The sequence below is a fragment of the Triturus cristatus genome, chromosome 3_2, assembly GCF_964204655.1.
Source record: "Triturus cristatus chromosome 3_2, aTriCri1.1, whole genome shotgun sequence".
NCBI lineage: Eukaryota > Metazoa > Chordata > Amphibia > Caudata > Salamandridae > Triturus > Triturus cristatus.
The window spans coordinates 195,371,953-195,385,477 of record NC_140584.1 but is presented as its reverse complement, the minus strand read 5'-3'; the positions used below and the strand labels follow the sequence as shown (position 1 = coordinate 195,385,477).

The 13,525-nt window shown below is 45.0% G+C and overlaps 1 protein-coding gene across 1 annotated transcript in view; it reads right to left on the bottom strand.

Annotated features, from left to right (window-relative positions):
• CFAP221 (cilia and flagella associated protein 221) overlaps positions 1-13,525 on the bottom strand; it is a 563,252-nt gene that overhangs the window by 334,883 nt on the left and 214,844 nt on the right. The window contains exon 13 of the mRNA XM_085646788.1: positions 13,224-13,313. Within this exon, the coding sequence (XP_085502914.1) occupies positions 13,224-13,313 (90 nt within the window). The remainder of the gene's footprint in view (positions 1-13,223; positions 13,314-13,525) is intronic.

Here is a 13,525-nt window from a genome sequence, read left to right as displayed (position 1 = left end):
GGTTCTTGAACCAACGAGTCACAAAATCCTCCTTTGGAATTTTGACTACCTTACATCGATGCGTATTTTTAATTTTTGTTTTACAGAGTTTTATATAGCGCAAACTTGACCCGAATCGGGTATCAGAGCGCATTACATAGCACCAGTTGTATTACATGAGGACACATTCATTTTTGTTAGGCACGGGGAGATTAAGTGATTTGTTTGGAATCACAGGATGTTCAGCGTCATTGCAGAGACTCAAACCCAATACCCCAGATTTGAGGTCGACTGCCCTAGCAGTTAGACCAACTCCTCTCCGTAACATCAAGCTCCACTTGTTATCAGTACCTGAAAGTGTAAAGGATAAACCATAACACCATTCTCCAAATCTGATATATCATTATAATCAGAAAGGGAAGGGAAGAAACCTAAGAAATCATAATGCAGTATGAACGAACTATGCAAAATTATAATGCAAGAACAATGCAGATATACATAGTGTTTAGGTGGGATAATCCTCACCTCCGTGTCCTTAATAGAATTGAAAATTCTTGTCACGACTGTTTGCAAGTGTTTAAGTCTATGTCAGGATGGGAGTGTCCGATTATGCTTCTTTAAAGCTTAGAAACCACGACAGAAGCTACATCCACAATAGGCTTATAATAGAAAGACTTGAAAGTGGTCTCAGTTGACCAGTCAGCTGCCTTCATAATATCTATGAGGCTGACACCTAAAGAAAAATCCATAGCTCCTCTGGCTGAGTGGGCTTCAAACTTTGATACACCAATGCCCGCCTCGTCCATGAGCCAACGCACCCATCTTGACAAGGTGGCAGGAGTCACAGGGCGAAAAGGCTTTTGTAATGCAATTAACAATTGATCCTTCATGTCTGAACGAAACTCAGCTGTATTCACCTCATAGTCTTTTAAACATTGCACAACGCACAGCTTGGGGTTATTAGGAAAAGCTGGGTAAAATATCCAAAAGGTATCACACTTAGTTCGCTGGGTGATAGTAAAAGTTACACCCTCTGGGGTGAACCTACGTCCCGCTAAGCCTAACGCTCGGACATCCGAGACACGTTTGCATGACACCAGACAAAGCAGCACAGTCAACTTGACTGACAGCTGTTTCCTAGACAGATATTTATTGGAAGCCCAGGATTCCAGGAATCTCAGGACGGTAAACACACTCCACATTTTTGAGTATTTAGGGCAAGGGGGCTTGACCATCCGGATACCCCTGAGCAGTTTACATACCAAAGGATGCTCTCCAACCGGTTAGCTTTCCACTGCCACATGCCCTGCTGAGATGGCTGACGGGAAATTGTTTACAGTAATATAAGCTAAGCATGATGCCGCAATTGAGGCCAAGAAGTTTGCAATCAGGGAGACATGCGCTTTAGCGGGATCCACTTCCCGTTGAGAGCACCAGCTACACCATAGTTTCCAAGCTGATGAGTATCGCTTGTGGGTGTTAGCTGAGCAGGCTTCACTAATAACTTTGTCAGCGTCTCGTGAAAGGCCTGGGGCTTTCCATCTGTTCCTGAAACCCACCAGGCTACCAGAGTGAGTTGTCCCGAATCTATCAATGGATGAGGGGCCTTTTGAGGATCCAGCAACAGGTTCCACCTCTGTGGAAGAAGGAGAGGTGCTGCACATAACATTTCCAGGAGCACTGGAAATCACGCCTTGACCCTCCAGAGCAGAGTGATCAGAATTAGCTCTGAGTGTTAACGTCGGACTCTGGGAATCATCATAAACAGAGGGAAGGCATAGCACAGAGATGTTGGCCAATATTGTAGGATTGCATCCGTGGCGAACGCCTCCGGATCTGGGCGCCAGCTGTGAACAGCTGGGAGTTGTCTGTTGAGACAAGATGCGAACAGGTCCAACATGCAAGGACCCCAAAGGTGGTTCAGTGACTGGAAGAACCGGGGATGGAGTCTCCAGTCGCTGAAGTCCCTCAGATGACAGGAGTGCCAGTTGGCCACCTCGTTGTTGCGGTCCATTGAAATTCTGTGTTTCAGGCAAAAAAGGCAAAAATCCTTGGCGATTTCCGCCAGATTCCGGGATCTCGTCTCCCCTACTTTGTTAACGTAGCGTACCGCTGACACATTGTCCATGCAGAGGAAGGTACAACAATTCGTCTTCCGAGGAGAAAGACAGCGAATCGCGAAGGAGCCCACTAGCAGCTCCAGACAATTGATATGCAATGAAAGCTCCTCCTGTGACCAGCGGCCGCCAGTGGACATCTGGCCGCAACAGGCTTCCCAACCCCACTGGCTGGCATCGGATTCTATCACTATTTCCGGAGAGGGTCTGAAGAGGGCTCTCCCATTCCAAGCCTTCATGTGGTCTAGCCACCACAACATGTCCCACCTCGCCTCCTCTGTGAGGGGAATCTGTTCCGCATATACGATGCCTTTCTGGAGATACTGAATCTTTAGCCCTTGAAGAGCTTGGTAGTGAAGGGGACCGGGGAAGATCGCCTGAATCGACGATACAAGCAGCCCGACTACCTGGGCTACAGATCTCAATGATACATTCTGTTTGTTCAAAATCAATCTCAACTCTCTCTTGATTTACCTGATTTTCTGAACTGGAAGACAAAGTTGGCAACTCATTGAGTGGATCTAAAAACCTAGAAATTCGATAGATTGGGCTGGAGAAAGAATCGATTTCTGAGGATTCACAATGAATTCCAGACTCTGTAAGAGATCGATCGCCCATTTGAGGTTTGTTACAACTAGCTGAGGACAGCGGTCTTTGAAGATTATGTCATCCAGATAAACTATTAGACGGACACCTCATGCTCTCAATGATTCCACAACTGGGCAAAGGAGTTTCGTGAAGCACCATGGTGCTGACGAAAGGCCGAAGGGGAGGACTTTGTACTCAAAACAAATTCCTTGCCAGAGGAACTGCAGAAAACGACGATGTGGTGCGTAGCTGGGAACTGATAGCTACGCATCTTTTAGGTCCAAACGAACCATCCAATCCCCTTCTTGAAGGAGATCGCGCAAAAGATGGATGCCCTCCATCTTGAAGTGACGATATACTACCCATCCATTAAAATCCTTTAAATTTAAGACTAGTCTGGATACATCCCCCTTCTTCTCCACAAGGAAGATTTTGCTGGTAAAACCTCGGGGGTGATGGTCTGTTACCACTATGGCTCTTTTCTTTAAAAGAGAGTCTATCTCATTGGAGATAAAGTCCTGCTCTTGTTGGGAGAAATGCATTTGAGAATTGGGAGAGTCTTGACTGGGTGAGCTGTAAAGTTCTATCTTGTATCCTTGTATTGTCTCTAGGATTTTGCAGAAATGACTGTATCCTGCCACCCAGAATTACCTCAGAACATGGAATCAGTCTCACCTAAATTACGGGTACCCTGTTGTCCACCCTGATTTCCTCCAAATCTGCGCTTTCGGAATCTATTCTTGGTACGTCATGTTGGGTAGAAGGAGGAGTTAGTATTGTAATTGGAGTCTTGGTAACCTCCTTGCTGTTGGTGGTATTGGCCACGAGGGGCGCCTTGGTTGTAGCCCCGGCAAAACGACCGCCCATGGTATCGTCCGCCCCTGCCCAAAACCGGTCAGAACGCCCGTTTGAAAGAGCCCTGAGCTTTGTCTAACCCACTGAAGGTGGCGACGAATTTTGTAAGTTCTTTAAGAAAAGGCTGGCCGAAAAGGAGGCTCAGAGGAGGAAAGTTCCGCTAATTTGGGGTCCAACTTCAGTAAAATTGAGCAACGCCTCTCACTGGACATAGCGCAGTTCGCATTTCCTAATTGGCATACTGCCCTCTGAGCCCAACCAATCAATTCTTCCGGGTCAATGGCTAGTGCAGATTCTTTGACCCTGAAGTCCAGCTCCAATCTCTCCGTCAAGGGGCCTGTCATGTCTAAACGTTTGTCCTGACATGATCTCCGTGCCCGGTCATTGCCTTTTTTAGGGTCTTTGGAATACTTCTTCAGATATGTTAACATCGAGGGATCAACCTCAGGAGTCTCCGGCACTTTACCTAGCAGGTCTGGTCTAAGGCATTCTGATCTTAGGTGTGCCCTTACGTCCTTGTCGAAGGCCTGCCGAATATGGGATTGGACATATTCTACCACTTCCTGAGGCGGAAGCCAGGCAGAAGTATTGGGATGAACTATTTCTGCAGACTCGAAAGTATGGAGCTTGGGCTGGGAGGGTGTCTCTGCATGACATTCCCTCTTTGATCTCTTGGAGGGTCTGGGAGCCTCTTCTTGCTCGGACACATGGTCAGAGGAGGTATCCTCATCATCATCTTGGGGCATCTCCGTGACCGAAGCTTCATGAGCTGGGGGACTGTAGTCATGGTCACTAGTCTTGGCTAGTTTAGCAAAATCCGCCTCATGGGGGTTTCTGACCCCTTTCCCACTGGATATGGGGCGGCTGTCTGAGCTGGGTACCCAGCCCTGTTGTTGAGCATAGTTGCGTAGATGGCGTTTCAATGGCTCTATGGCCCTCACCAAGGCGCTGTTAACTGAGCGTTGCATTCCTGCATCAATGCCTCAACGAGGTCTTGCTCCATGGACCCAGAGGGTTCCTCCTCATAGTATTCTGACATACTGGAACACAGAAGTGTAGTAATTACCCCACAGGAGGACTGCTTGACCCTTACACCATGGTTAAATTATTGTCAGGCAAAGATGTAAAAGTCTTGAGGTTAAGACCAATCACGGGGAGTGGCACAACCCAAGGCAAGCCAGGCAAAAACAAGTACTGCCCAATGTTTCAAATGTGGAGGGGGGCTTGCCAACCACTCTAGGCAAAGCCTATGCAAAATTGTACAGCCCTACACCAGCAGCAGGTGTCGGGCATCACCGGGAGCCTGTATGAGCACTCGGGGGTTTAAGAGCAGAAAAGCGCTGCTCCCGCAGTCGATTTAAGCCCAAAAGTGAGACTTAAGCAGGAAAAGATGACCGTCACACATGCGCGATGCAGGCCGCTCAATTCAATAGAAAGAGGACTGCGCATCAGCCGATGAGCGTCCTTGCTACCTTTTCTTCCCGCTCCACTTATTTAGAGACCCGGCGCGAAGCGCTCGGTCTGGAAGGCAGAGCGCTCCCAATCACTCGCCACACGCAGAGAAAGCAGAAGAAAAAATAGCGATATGCCAAATCAAACCAAGTACTAATCTGACCAGATACGATCAACTGAACAATATCAATGTACAATATCACTACAATAATCACCATATAATTATCAAAACCTCAATATATACCATAAACTATGGCAAGTTAATTAACAAGCAATCAAAGTAATGGGAAGGCACTTAACTGGCTGGGGAGGAGCAAAGAAAGAGGACACTGTCACCTCAGTCAGAGCTTATATATAGGGGATACTATATGGTTGATCATGTGACATTGAGATGTTAATGGGTATTGCAGTGTTTATTTTACTTTCATTTCATTGGCTGCTGTGAATAAACAGTGAAGAAATGAGAAGCATAATCGGAGCCTCCTGTCCTGACATAGAATCAGGCTTGAGTGACCCAAGATTAAAACTCCTCCCAAACACCACCTACATAGGGCAGACACACAAAGGCAGGCTCACTTATAGCAGACACGCATATAGAAGGCCCATAAACACACCACATAGACACACACACCCTCACACTGAGGAGATACGTGCCGACCAACCAGGCACCGAAGAGGTAGATAGAGACACCATGTTAGGCACACACAGCAAGCACGCACACACAGAAGACACAAACAAACCTAGGATAGACATTCAACCTTGACCAACAACAGTGCCCACTCACCTGCCGGGTCCAAGGCATTAGGCAGCAAACAATGCTCTGGGCCACAAGATACAGGGCATCAGGGGAGATAGGAATGAGTTCTATAGATTGACTCAAGGGTGTGTGCCCACTGGATCAAGAGGCTATAGGCTCAGGGAGGAGTATTAGTCCTCACTGATCATGAAGATGTTGAGCCTACATAGGAAGTCTGGAAAAGTTACTATAAGCCCTACCACACTTAACTGAGAGGCCACTTAGCATATGGAATAGCAGGAGTTAAGCATTAAGCAAGGTGGCTTCCTGCACCTCAGGCAGCATTATAGTGTACATGGGCACCACCAACATTGGTTGGGGTCCAGTCCCAGGAAAACGGATGGGTCTTTTCAGCACAGCTGCATCCTAGCTAGCTTCTATTCCATACAGATAGCCTTCCTGGAAGTGGCCACGGGGTTGAGTCCCCCAACTCTGCTACCTTCTTCTGCTTGCTTTAGGGCTAGATCTGGCCTTTTGTGGCTGTTGGACTTGCCCCTTTTTACAGGGCCATCCCTGAACTTTTTGCCTACCTCCTGTATTTTCTCTGACCTGTTTTTGTTGGTTTTATTACTCTGGGCACTTTACCACTGCTGATCAGTGCTAAAGTGCATATGCTCTCCCCATTGTAAATTGATGTATGGATTAGTGACTCCATGATTGTCTTATTTGATTTACTGTCAGACCCTAGTACAGTGAACCGCATGTGCCCAGGGCATGTAAATCAAATGCTGCTGGTGGGCTTGCAGCACTGGCTCTGCCACCCACCGGAGCAGCTTGTAAACTATGGCTCAGGCCTGCCATTACAGATGTCCACTTGGTAAGTGCACCCACTTGCCAGTCCCTAAACCTTACCTTTTCTACATGTTAGTCACCCCTAAGGTAGGACCAAGGTACCCCCATGGGCAGGGTGCATTGTATGTAAAAGGTAGGACATGCCCTGATGTGTGTGGCATGTCCTGATAGTGAATTACAGCCATTTTCGTTTTTCACTATTGCAAGGCTACCTGCTCCCATAGGCCAGAATGGGCAGTTTGATTATAACATCTTATAATCCTAACTGACTAAGGGAACATGGTAGAAATTTGAGTTTAGTATGCCTGAACTCAGAATGATAAAATACATCTTTTAGTGAAGTTGGTTTTAACATTCTGTGTTTGAAAATACCACTTTTAGAAAGTAGGTATTTTCTTACCTAACCATCCAGCCTGCCTCTGCTAGCTTGTGTATTGTATGTCTGGTTTGTGAGTGACAGGGGCTGAGGAGACTACAGGAGACAGGGTGAGTCAGCACAGGGCTGAATAGACCTATCTGCATGTAGAGTGGTGGGAGGAGTAGCACCTGGGTCTGAATAGGGCTGAGCCTGCCTTCTACAATGCTTGCTCCACCTCCTGTGGTGTGTGTGAGGACCCTGACCCACACTGACAAAGGCAGAAGGTGTACACTGGCAGAATGCACCCATAACTGGTTTGAACTAGGTACAGGACCCTCTGCCTTCAGAGGACAAAGGATTTTGCAGTATAAATATGGGGACCCAGACCCCAGGACTTTAGATCACTTCTGGAACAACAAGACAAACCTCTGCCAAGGAGAAGAACCAAGGAAGATGTAGGAGTTGGACTGCCCCCCTGCCAGTGTGCTGTGTTGCTGGGTTGGCCTACAGTGGTGTCTTCAGTGCCAAGGAGAGGAGAAGGAACTTTCAAAGGACTTTCATCATCTTGCAGGATATAACTCCAAGGGCTTGAACTTGTGCTTGCCTCCTGCTGAAGTCTCAGGGACAAAAGACTTCACCACCAGCTCCCCTCTGAATTTCCTTGCTGGGAATTCTTTCTGCAGAAGCCTGCGTGTCGCTGGGAGCTGGAAGCGTAACTCAATGAGGAAGAAGCGTGTCGCAGTCGCTGCTGTTGCATCGCCGGAGAAGCGGGTCGCCATCGCAGAGGTCACCGCCGCATCACCAGAGAAGCGTGCCTTCGTCGAAGCTGTTACCCGATGCATCACCGGAGAAGTGTGTTGCCGCCGCAGAGGACGCCGTCGCATCACCGGAGAAGCTTGTCGCAGGGCCTGTCGCTGCTCCAAAGTTGCAGAGTTCGCCGCACGGCCGCCAGGCGTGCACGCATCGTCTTCACATCGTCGCATCAAGGGCGCCATCTTATCGCATCGCACCGGATTGTCGCAGCGCATCGAGGCACCATCTTGTCGCATCGTAACCGGAACGCAGTACGAGAATCAACGCATCGCCTCCTCTCCGGTAAAGACCAAGACGCATCCCCTACTCTGCGCAAGCATTGAGGCGTGACGCATGGTCTCCCCCGAAGCAAGGAACCGACGCATCTCCACCACTGCGAACATTTTGTTTGTTTCGAGTTACGCATCCAGGTACTTTTGTGAGAACTGTGTCGCATTTATCATCAACTTGAACTAAGTGACTTTCACCATCTTTAAGTCTATTTTGAGTACAGTATTGTGGTTTTTTGTCATTTGTGGCCTTGTGTTAAGTCTATTTAAGAATACTTATTTTTATAAAACCTGTGTGGTGTCCATCTGTAGTGTTTTCACTGTATTACTCTATGTGTTCACAAATGCTTAACACACTGCCTCTGAGATAAGCCTGTCTGCTCGTGCCAAGCTATCAAGGGGGTGAGCAGGGGTTATCCAGTAATGTAATCCCCTTTCCCTGACTTAGAAGCAAGGGTCCCTATTTGGTCAAAGGTACCTACCTCGGCCAACTAGAGACCCCCAGTTCTAACAGTGCCCAACAGACTCTTCTGCTGCCATCACGGCTCTCACTCATTATTTCAGCAGAAGAGACATCAAGATGACGACACAGCACTGAGAAAAACTGCTCATCTCTGGAAGGCCAGCAATGAGAACCTGTGGTGATGGAAGGGAGTTTCTGTGGGTGACTTTAATGAGACCTGTTTTCTCAATTACACACAGCATTCGCACCTTGGGCTCAGGCTTGTGCACAAAGAATTAAAATGGTGCTATATTTAGATAAGACCCCACCATACCTACCCCAGTGTCTAGGAGGATGCTGAGTAAGACAGGAGAAGTATTAGGGCATTTGAAGGAGCAATTGTTCACGGACCCATTCTTTCCCAACTACTCCTGAGTCTCTTAATCAGAAGAAAAGGCCAGGCTGGTGATACACAATGAATGTAAACGGTTCTTGCCCAAGAAATAAATCTTGCTGAAGGATGGCCCCCAGGTGACAATCATAAGTGTGGGGAGTCATAGGCAGCTTTCTGGTCAAAAGGAGAGTACTGCAAATACAGCTGATTCTTTTTTCAACAGTGATACCAAAAATACAAATTGATCTGCGGCATACGGATTATTTTAAAACCAACACCCTAGTAGTATTTCATTTACCTCATTAACTTTTAGTGGAGATGTTTCGACATACAGGACATAGTGACAAAGCTGTAAGTAAGAACATCAATTAACAAAAAGGGTCACCTGAAATGACTCACAGTTAAAAAACAAAAAATGACTTTGTCCATTTGTATGTGATGGAGTCTGTAGTAAACCCCTGCCGCATGGTTGATATTAGGGACCAGTAACATCTGAGTGTTCTATCAGTAAGAGGAGATGTTGTTCAGACTCTCTTCGGTGGTACAGATGTAATTAGCAGATCTGATACTAAAAGAGAGTGTAATAGGGAGCCAAGATCATGAAGGATATGATTCAGTAGTTGGCATAGGTTTAAATGAAGGAACAGTGAGATCACGGAGGACTTGTGATCTGAAAGACAGCTTAGTTTTTAGTAGTTGATTGTTTAGGAAGGGTTTGGGTGCAGGACTGCTGAGAGACTTAAAGGTTAAGATCAATAAATTAAAGAACACTGATGAAGGGACATAAGAACATTTATTTGGTGCTAGAAAGGGACAAGGGTTTGCGGGATGGAGAGGTTGAATAGGGTGTGAGCATAAAGGATGAGCGGTTTGTTAAAGAACTGGGAACCGTAAAGGAGGAGACCACTCAGGAGGCTGTGACAGGAATTAAGTTTATTAAGGAAAGAAAGTTGATGAAGCAAGGAACATGAAGTAATGGAACATCTTGAGGATATTATGTAGTTTGTCGTTAGTCACTGCTGCAGTTGCAGCTATAAAAAGGTGAGGTCTGGAGCCATTGTTGAGGAGGGCTTAGTTTGAAGGAATGGTGCACAGTGAGAAGAGAGTTAGGAAAAAAAGGGATGAATGAAAAATGATAGTATTGGAGGCAGCTGAGGAGGAAAGCAGATAACACCTCTCTTGGCTGTGATGGGCTAAGCATAAGGTTGCAATCTGCCATTAAGTCAAACATTTAGTGTTGACAATTATAGATTTGAGAATGTTGGTAGTTAGTGAGAGGGGAAAGTAATGTACATTTAGATATTGTCAGCATATAGCCCTCCACTAGTACAATGGCAAGAGTGGGCATCAACATGGCTTCCTAGTGTTGCTGAGGGTTAAGCAGCTGCACTTTTTGAAGCAGGTCTTTTCCTCGCCTAAGGATTTGTTTTATATTTCAACTTTGTCGTTATATCATACAACCAGGCTTCTAGCATTGCTGAGGAACTGGGTCCATTATTCTGTAAAAACTTTTATGAAATATATAATACCTGGTGGGCCGCCATGCATGACAGCCAGGTCAGCATTTTATTTCTTAGACAAACCCATGAAGTATGGGATTATTTCTGAAAAAGAAAATGTTCCAGATGCACTGGGAGGAACATTTCTGATTCCTTTATTGAAAAGATCGACCCTTTGAACGAATTGCAGTAGGGGTCCTTATGGCAGATGGGCCACTGGCTGCAGGTTTCTGATAGTGGAGTCAGCTGAAGTTCCGCTGTTGGAAAATCCATGTAAATGAGATGGGTGGAGTTTTTTTCCGAGCTGGACACCCACCACTTTACAGCAGATGTCCTGCTTCTGCCAGACCCTAAATGACCCTCTGTGTCTCTTACGATGCTGGTACATTTATTATGATTTTTTTTACTAAACCTCATCTCAAGGCTCCTTCTCCAGTTCCCTTCTCTCACAACACCCACAACACCTGGGTTTTTAGGTATTTAACTCGTTGCTAACACAGATTCAAAAAGGACTATGTTTTTATTTTTTATTTTAAGCAGCACGTGATTCAAACACTCGTTGTTCCTGTAAATATACGAACAAAGATACAAATTCTAAATTAATCGTTCTGTCCCAAATTTCTCTAAATAAATTAAATATCCCTTACTGAAAAGCTATTCTATACCTGTGTTGAGTTGTACATGTGAAATTTACAAGGAGGTTGCCATAACAAACTTAGAGGGGACAGACAGGATGATAGTACCCTAATGTGAGACTTATTAGCCAAGATTTTCCATAACAACTCCAGCACAGAATGAGTGAAGATTGTTCTGGGCAAATCCCTCTATGGACCCCTTAAAATATCTGTAACTGAGAAGGATGTCCACCCTCTTACGTTGCCTCTTTAGGTTTTCAGGACTGTCCAAACTGTGGTTCTTTGTAATACAACTGGGAATCTGGGTCTACGTATCCTTCAGTTTCCTTTACGTGAGATGGTGCCTCAGAAAATGTTCTCTTTTTGAAAATTTTCTAAATAAGGCTTCTACTTCCCGAAAAATATCTGAAATCTCCAAAGAGGTCACTGTTAAGAGGAAAAGAAGACTCCATATGGCATTCATTCTCATGTGGTTGATTGTTCAACATAGGGCACATATAAAGGCCCCCACCATTCTATTGTGTGTTAAACAATGGAAAGAAGTCCAGTTCATAGGAGTTCATACTCTTAAATACTGTCCCTTTGCGATTAAATCAATTTTAATTTCTGAGAGGACATTTCTGGCACTTGTAAACTCTGCAGCTGATGGAATGATGCATGGCTTGGAAGCGTAATATCTGCTACTTCTGCTTTTCCATACTATTTTACTCCTTTGTAATCAGTGGGAAGGAAATCCATAACTTTGTCTTGGATAGCAATATTCCCCTCACACCACTTTCCTTTGCGGTCTCTCTATGTTAGACACTTATGCCCCTTTTCGGCCCCATCTTTCTGAAACACTCCATCTGCATATCTCACAACTAATCGCTTTCCTCTTCAGCACCCTCTTTTCAATTTCTCATTTCCTTCGCTTCCGCATACCCACACAGCCACTAACTTGTAAGAACTGCCTTTTCTTTTTCCTTCAGACCTGACAATATTTTGACGGCTGTGTCCGTCCATCACACATTTTTGTATAGAATCAAAATTCCAATTGGCACAGGTGACAGTTGCTCCCTGGGAGGAGTCCAATGACTGGATGAACATTTATTTTAAACTCCTTTATTACCCACTGATGGGCACTGCGAGAAATTTAAATCACAATGCCTAGCATATAAGGCCCTACAGGGTAAAGGACCACTGTATTTGAGGACACACCTCAAAAGGTATATGCCAGCCAGAAATTTAAGGTCAGCTTGTTCACAACTACTGTTAATTCCAAGCTATAAGCAGGATCGCTGGGGGGGCAGAAGCTTCCAGTTAAGGACAGCGAAGACCTGGAACCGTCTACCGATCCCGATAAAGAACAGCACGTCGCTCATGTCATTTAGAAGACTGTTGAAAACATGGTTATTCGCCAACTGAATTGTTAGAATCACCAGGGCCTGCCAAACTTCAGCGCTCCTGCCAATTCCAGCGCCAAGACGCCCTTGGGCATACGTGCGCTTTACAAGTCTATAAATCAAATCAAATCAGAAACTCACACTGCCTTGACCCAGAACTCCAGAGTTCTCAATCCTGCCACCTTCATAAACACCCAGAAACAACCTGAACTCACACAGACACCTAGAGCTCAGTTCTCAGGAAGCACTATACAAGAGTAATATGCTGCATGAAAAAACTACAGACACACAACATCCGGGGAAAAGCTAATATACTTACGTCATGCAAGATTAAGCAAAACATGTGAAATGTAAACAGGGCCTGAATCGCTGACGTGGATTACCGTTAGGTTTTTAAGGTCATAGTTCAGAAAACGATCACTGTTTTTACCTGTAAGCTTAAAGACCTGAACTTAGGGCCCAAAATGCTGGGTCTGAGATCGTAAGGGACACACCCCACTTAAAGCCATGAGTATTCATTGTTCCAAGTAGGTGATTAACACCCTTACAAATATTACCCTGAGCCAAAACACAGTATTAAAAATATGAACGACAGCTAAAGCTTACACTACACACTTGTTCTTTTTAAACTCTGTATAAAATTATCTAGAGGTTCAACCAATATTAAAAAAGGCAAACATATACTGTGCAAAAGCCATCAAATCATTTAGAAAAAAGTGTACTACATCCATGAGCAAAGATTCTGAGAAAATAAATAGGGAGAGAGAAAAAAGGTTTTCAGATTCTTCACGGATAAAAGCGCATAAAAACTCAGAAAGATTTTCGAAGCGCTGAATACAGGCCACAGCTTACCTGACCCAAAGGGCGAAGTATTCGTTTTAAACTTGCTTCCGTTTTGGTTCTTTTGAATTCTCTCTCCAGAATGGGGTCGCCACGTTTTACCTGTTTTAAAATGAAATAAACATTTCATGTAGTTTGTTTTCAGTAACTATAATTTTAAAAAGGAATTAAAAGTGATGTTAGTCTTTGACGTTGTATTTATTTGATTTTATGGACTTAAAAAACAAATTATGAAATATACTTGAAGATGAAGTAAACATTTAAAGAGGTGCAGTAGAAAATATCCCAGATTATGTTGATAAAACAACATTGGT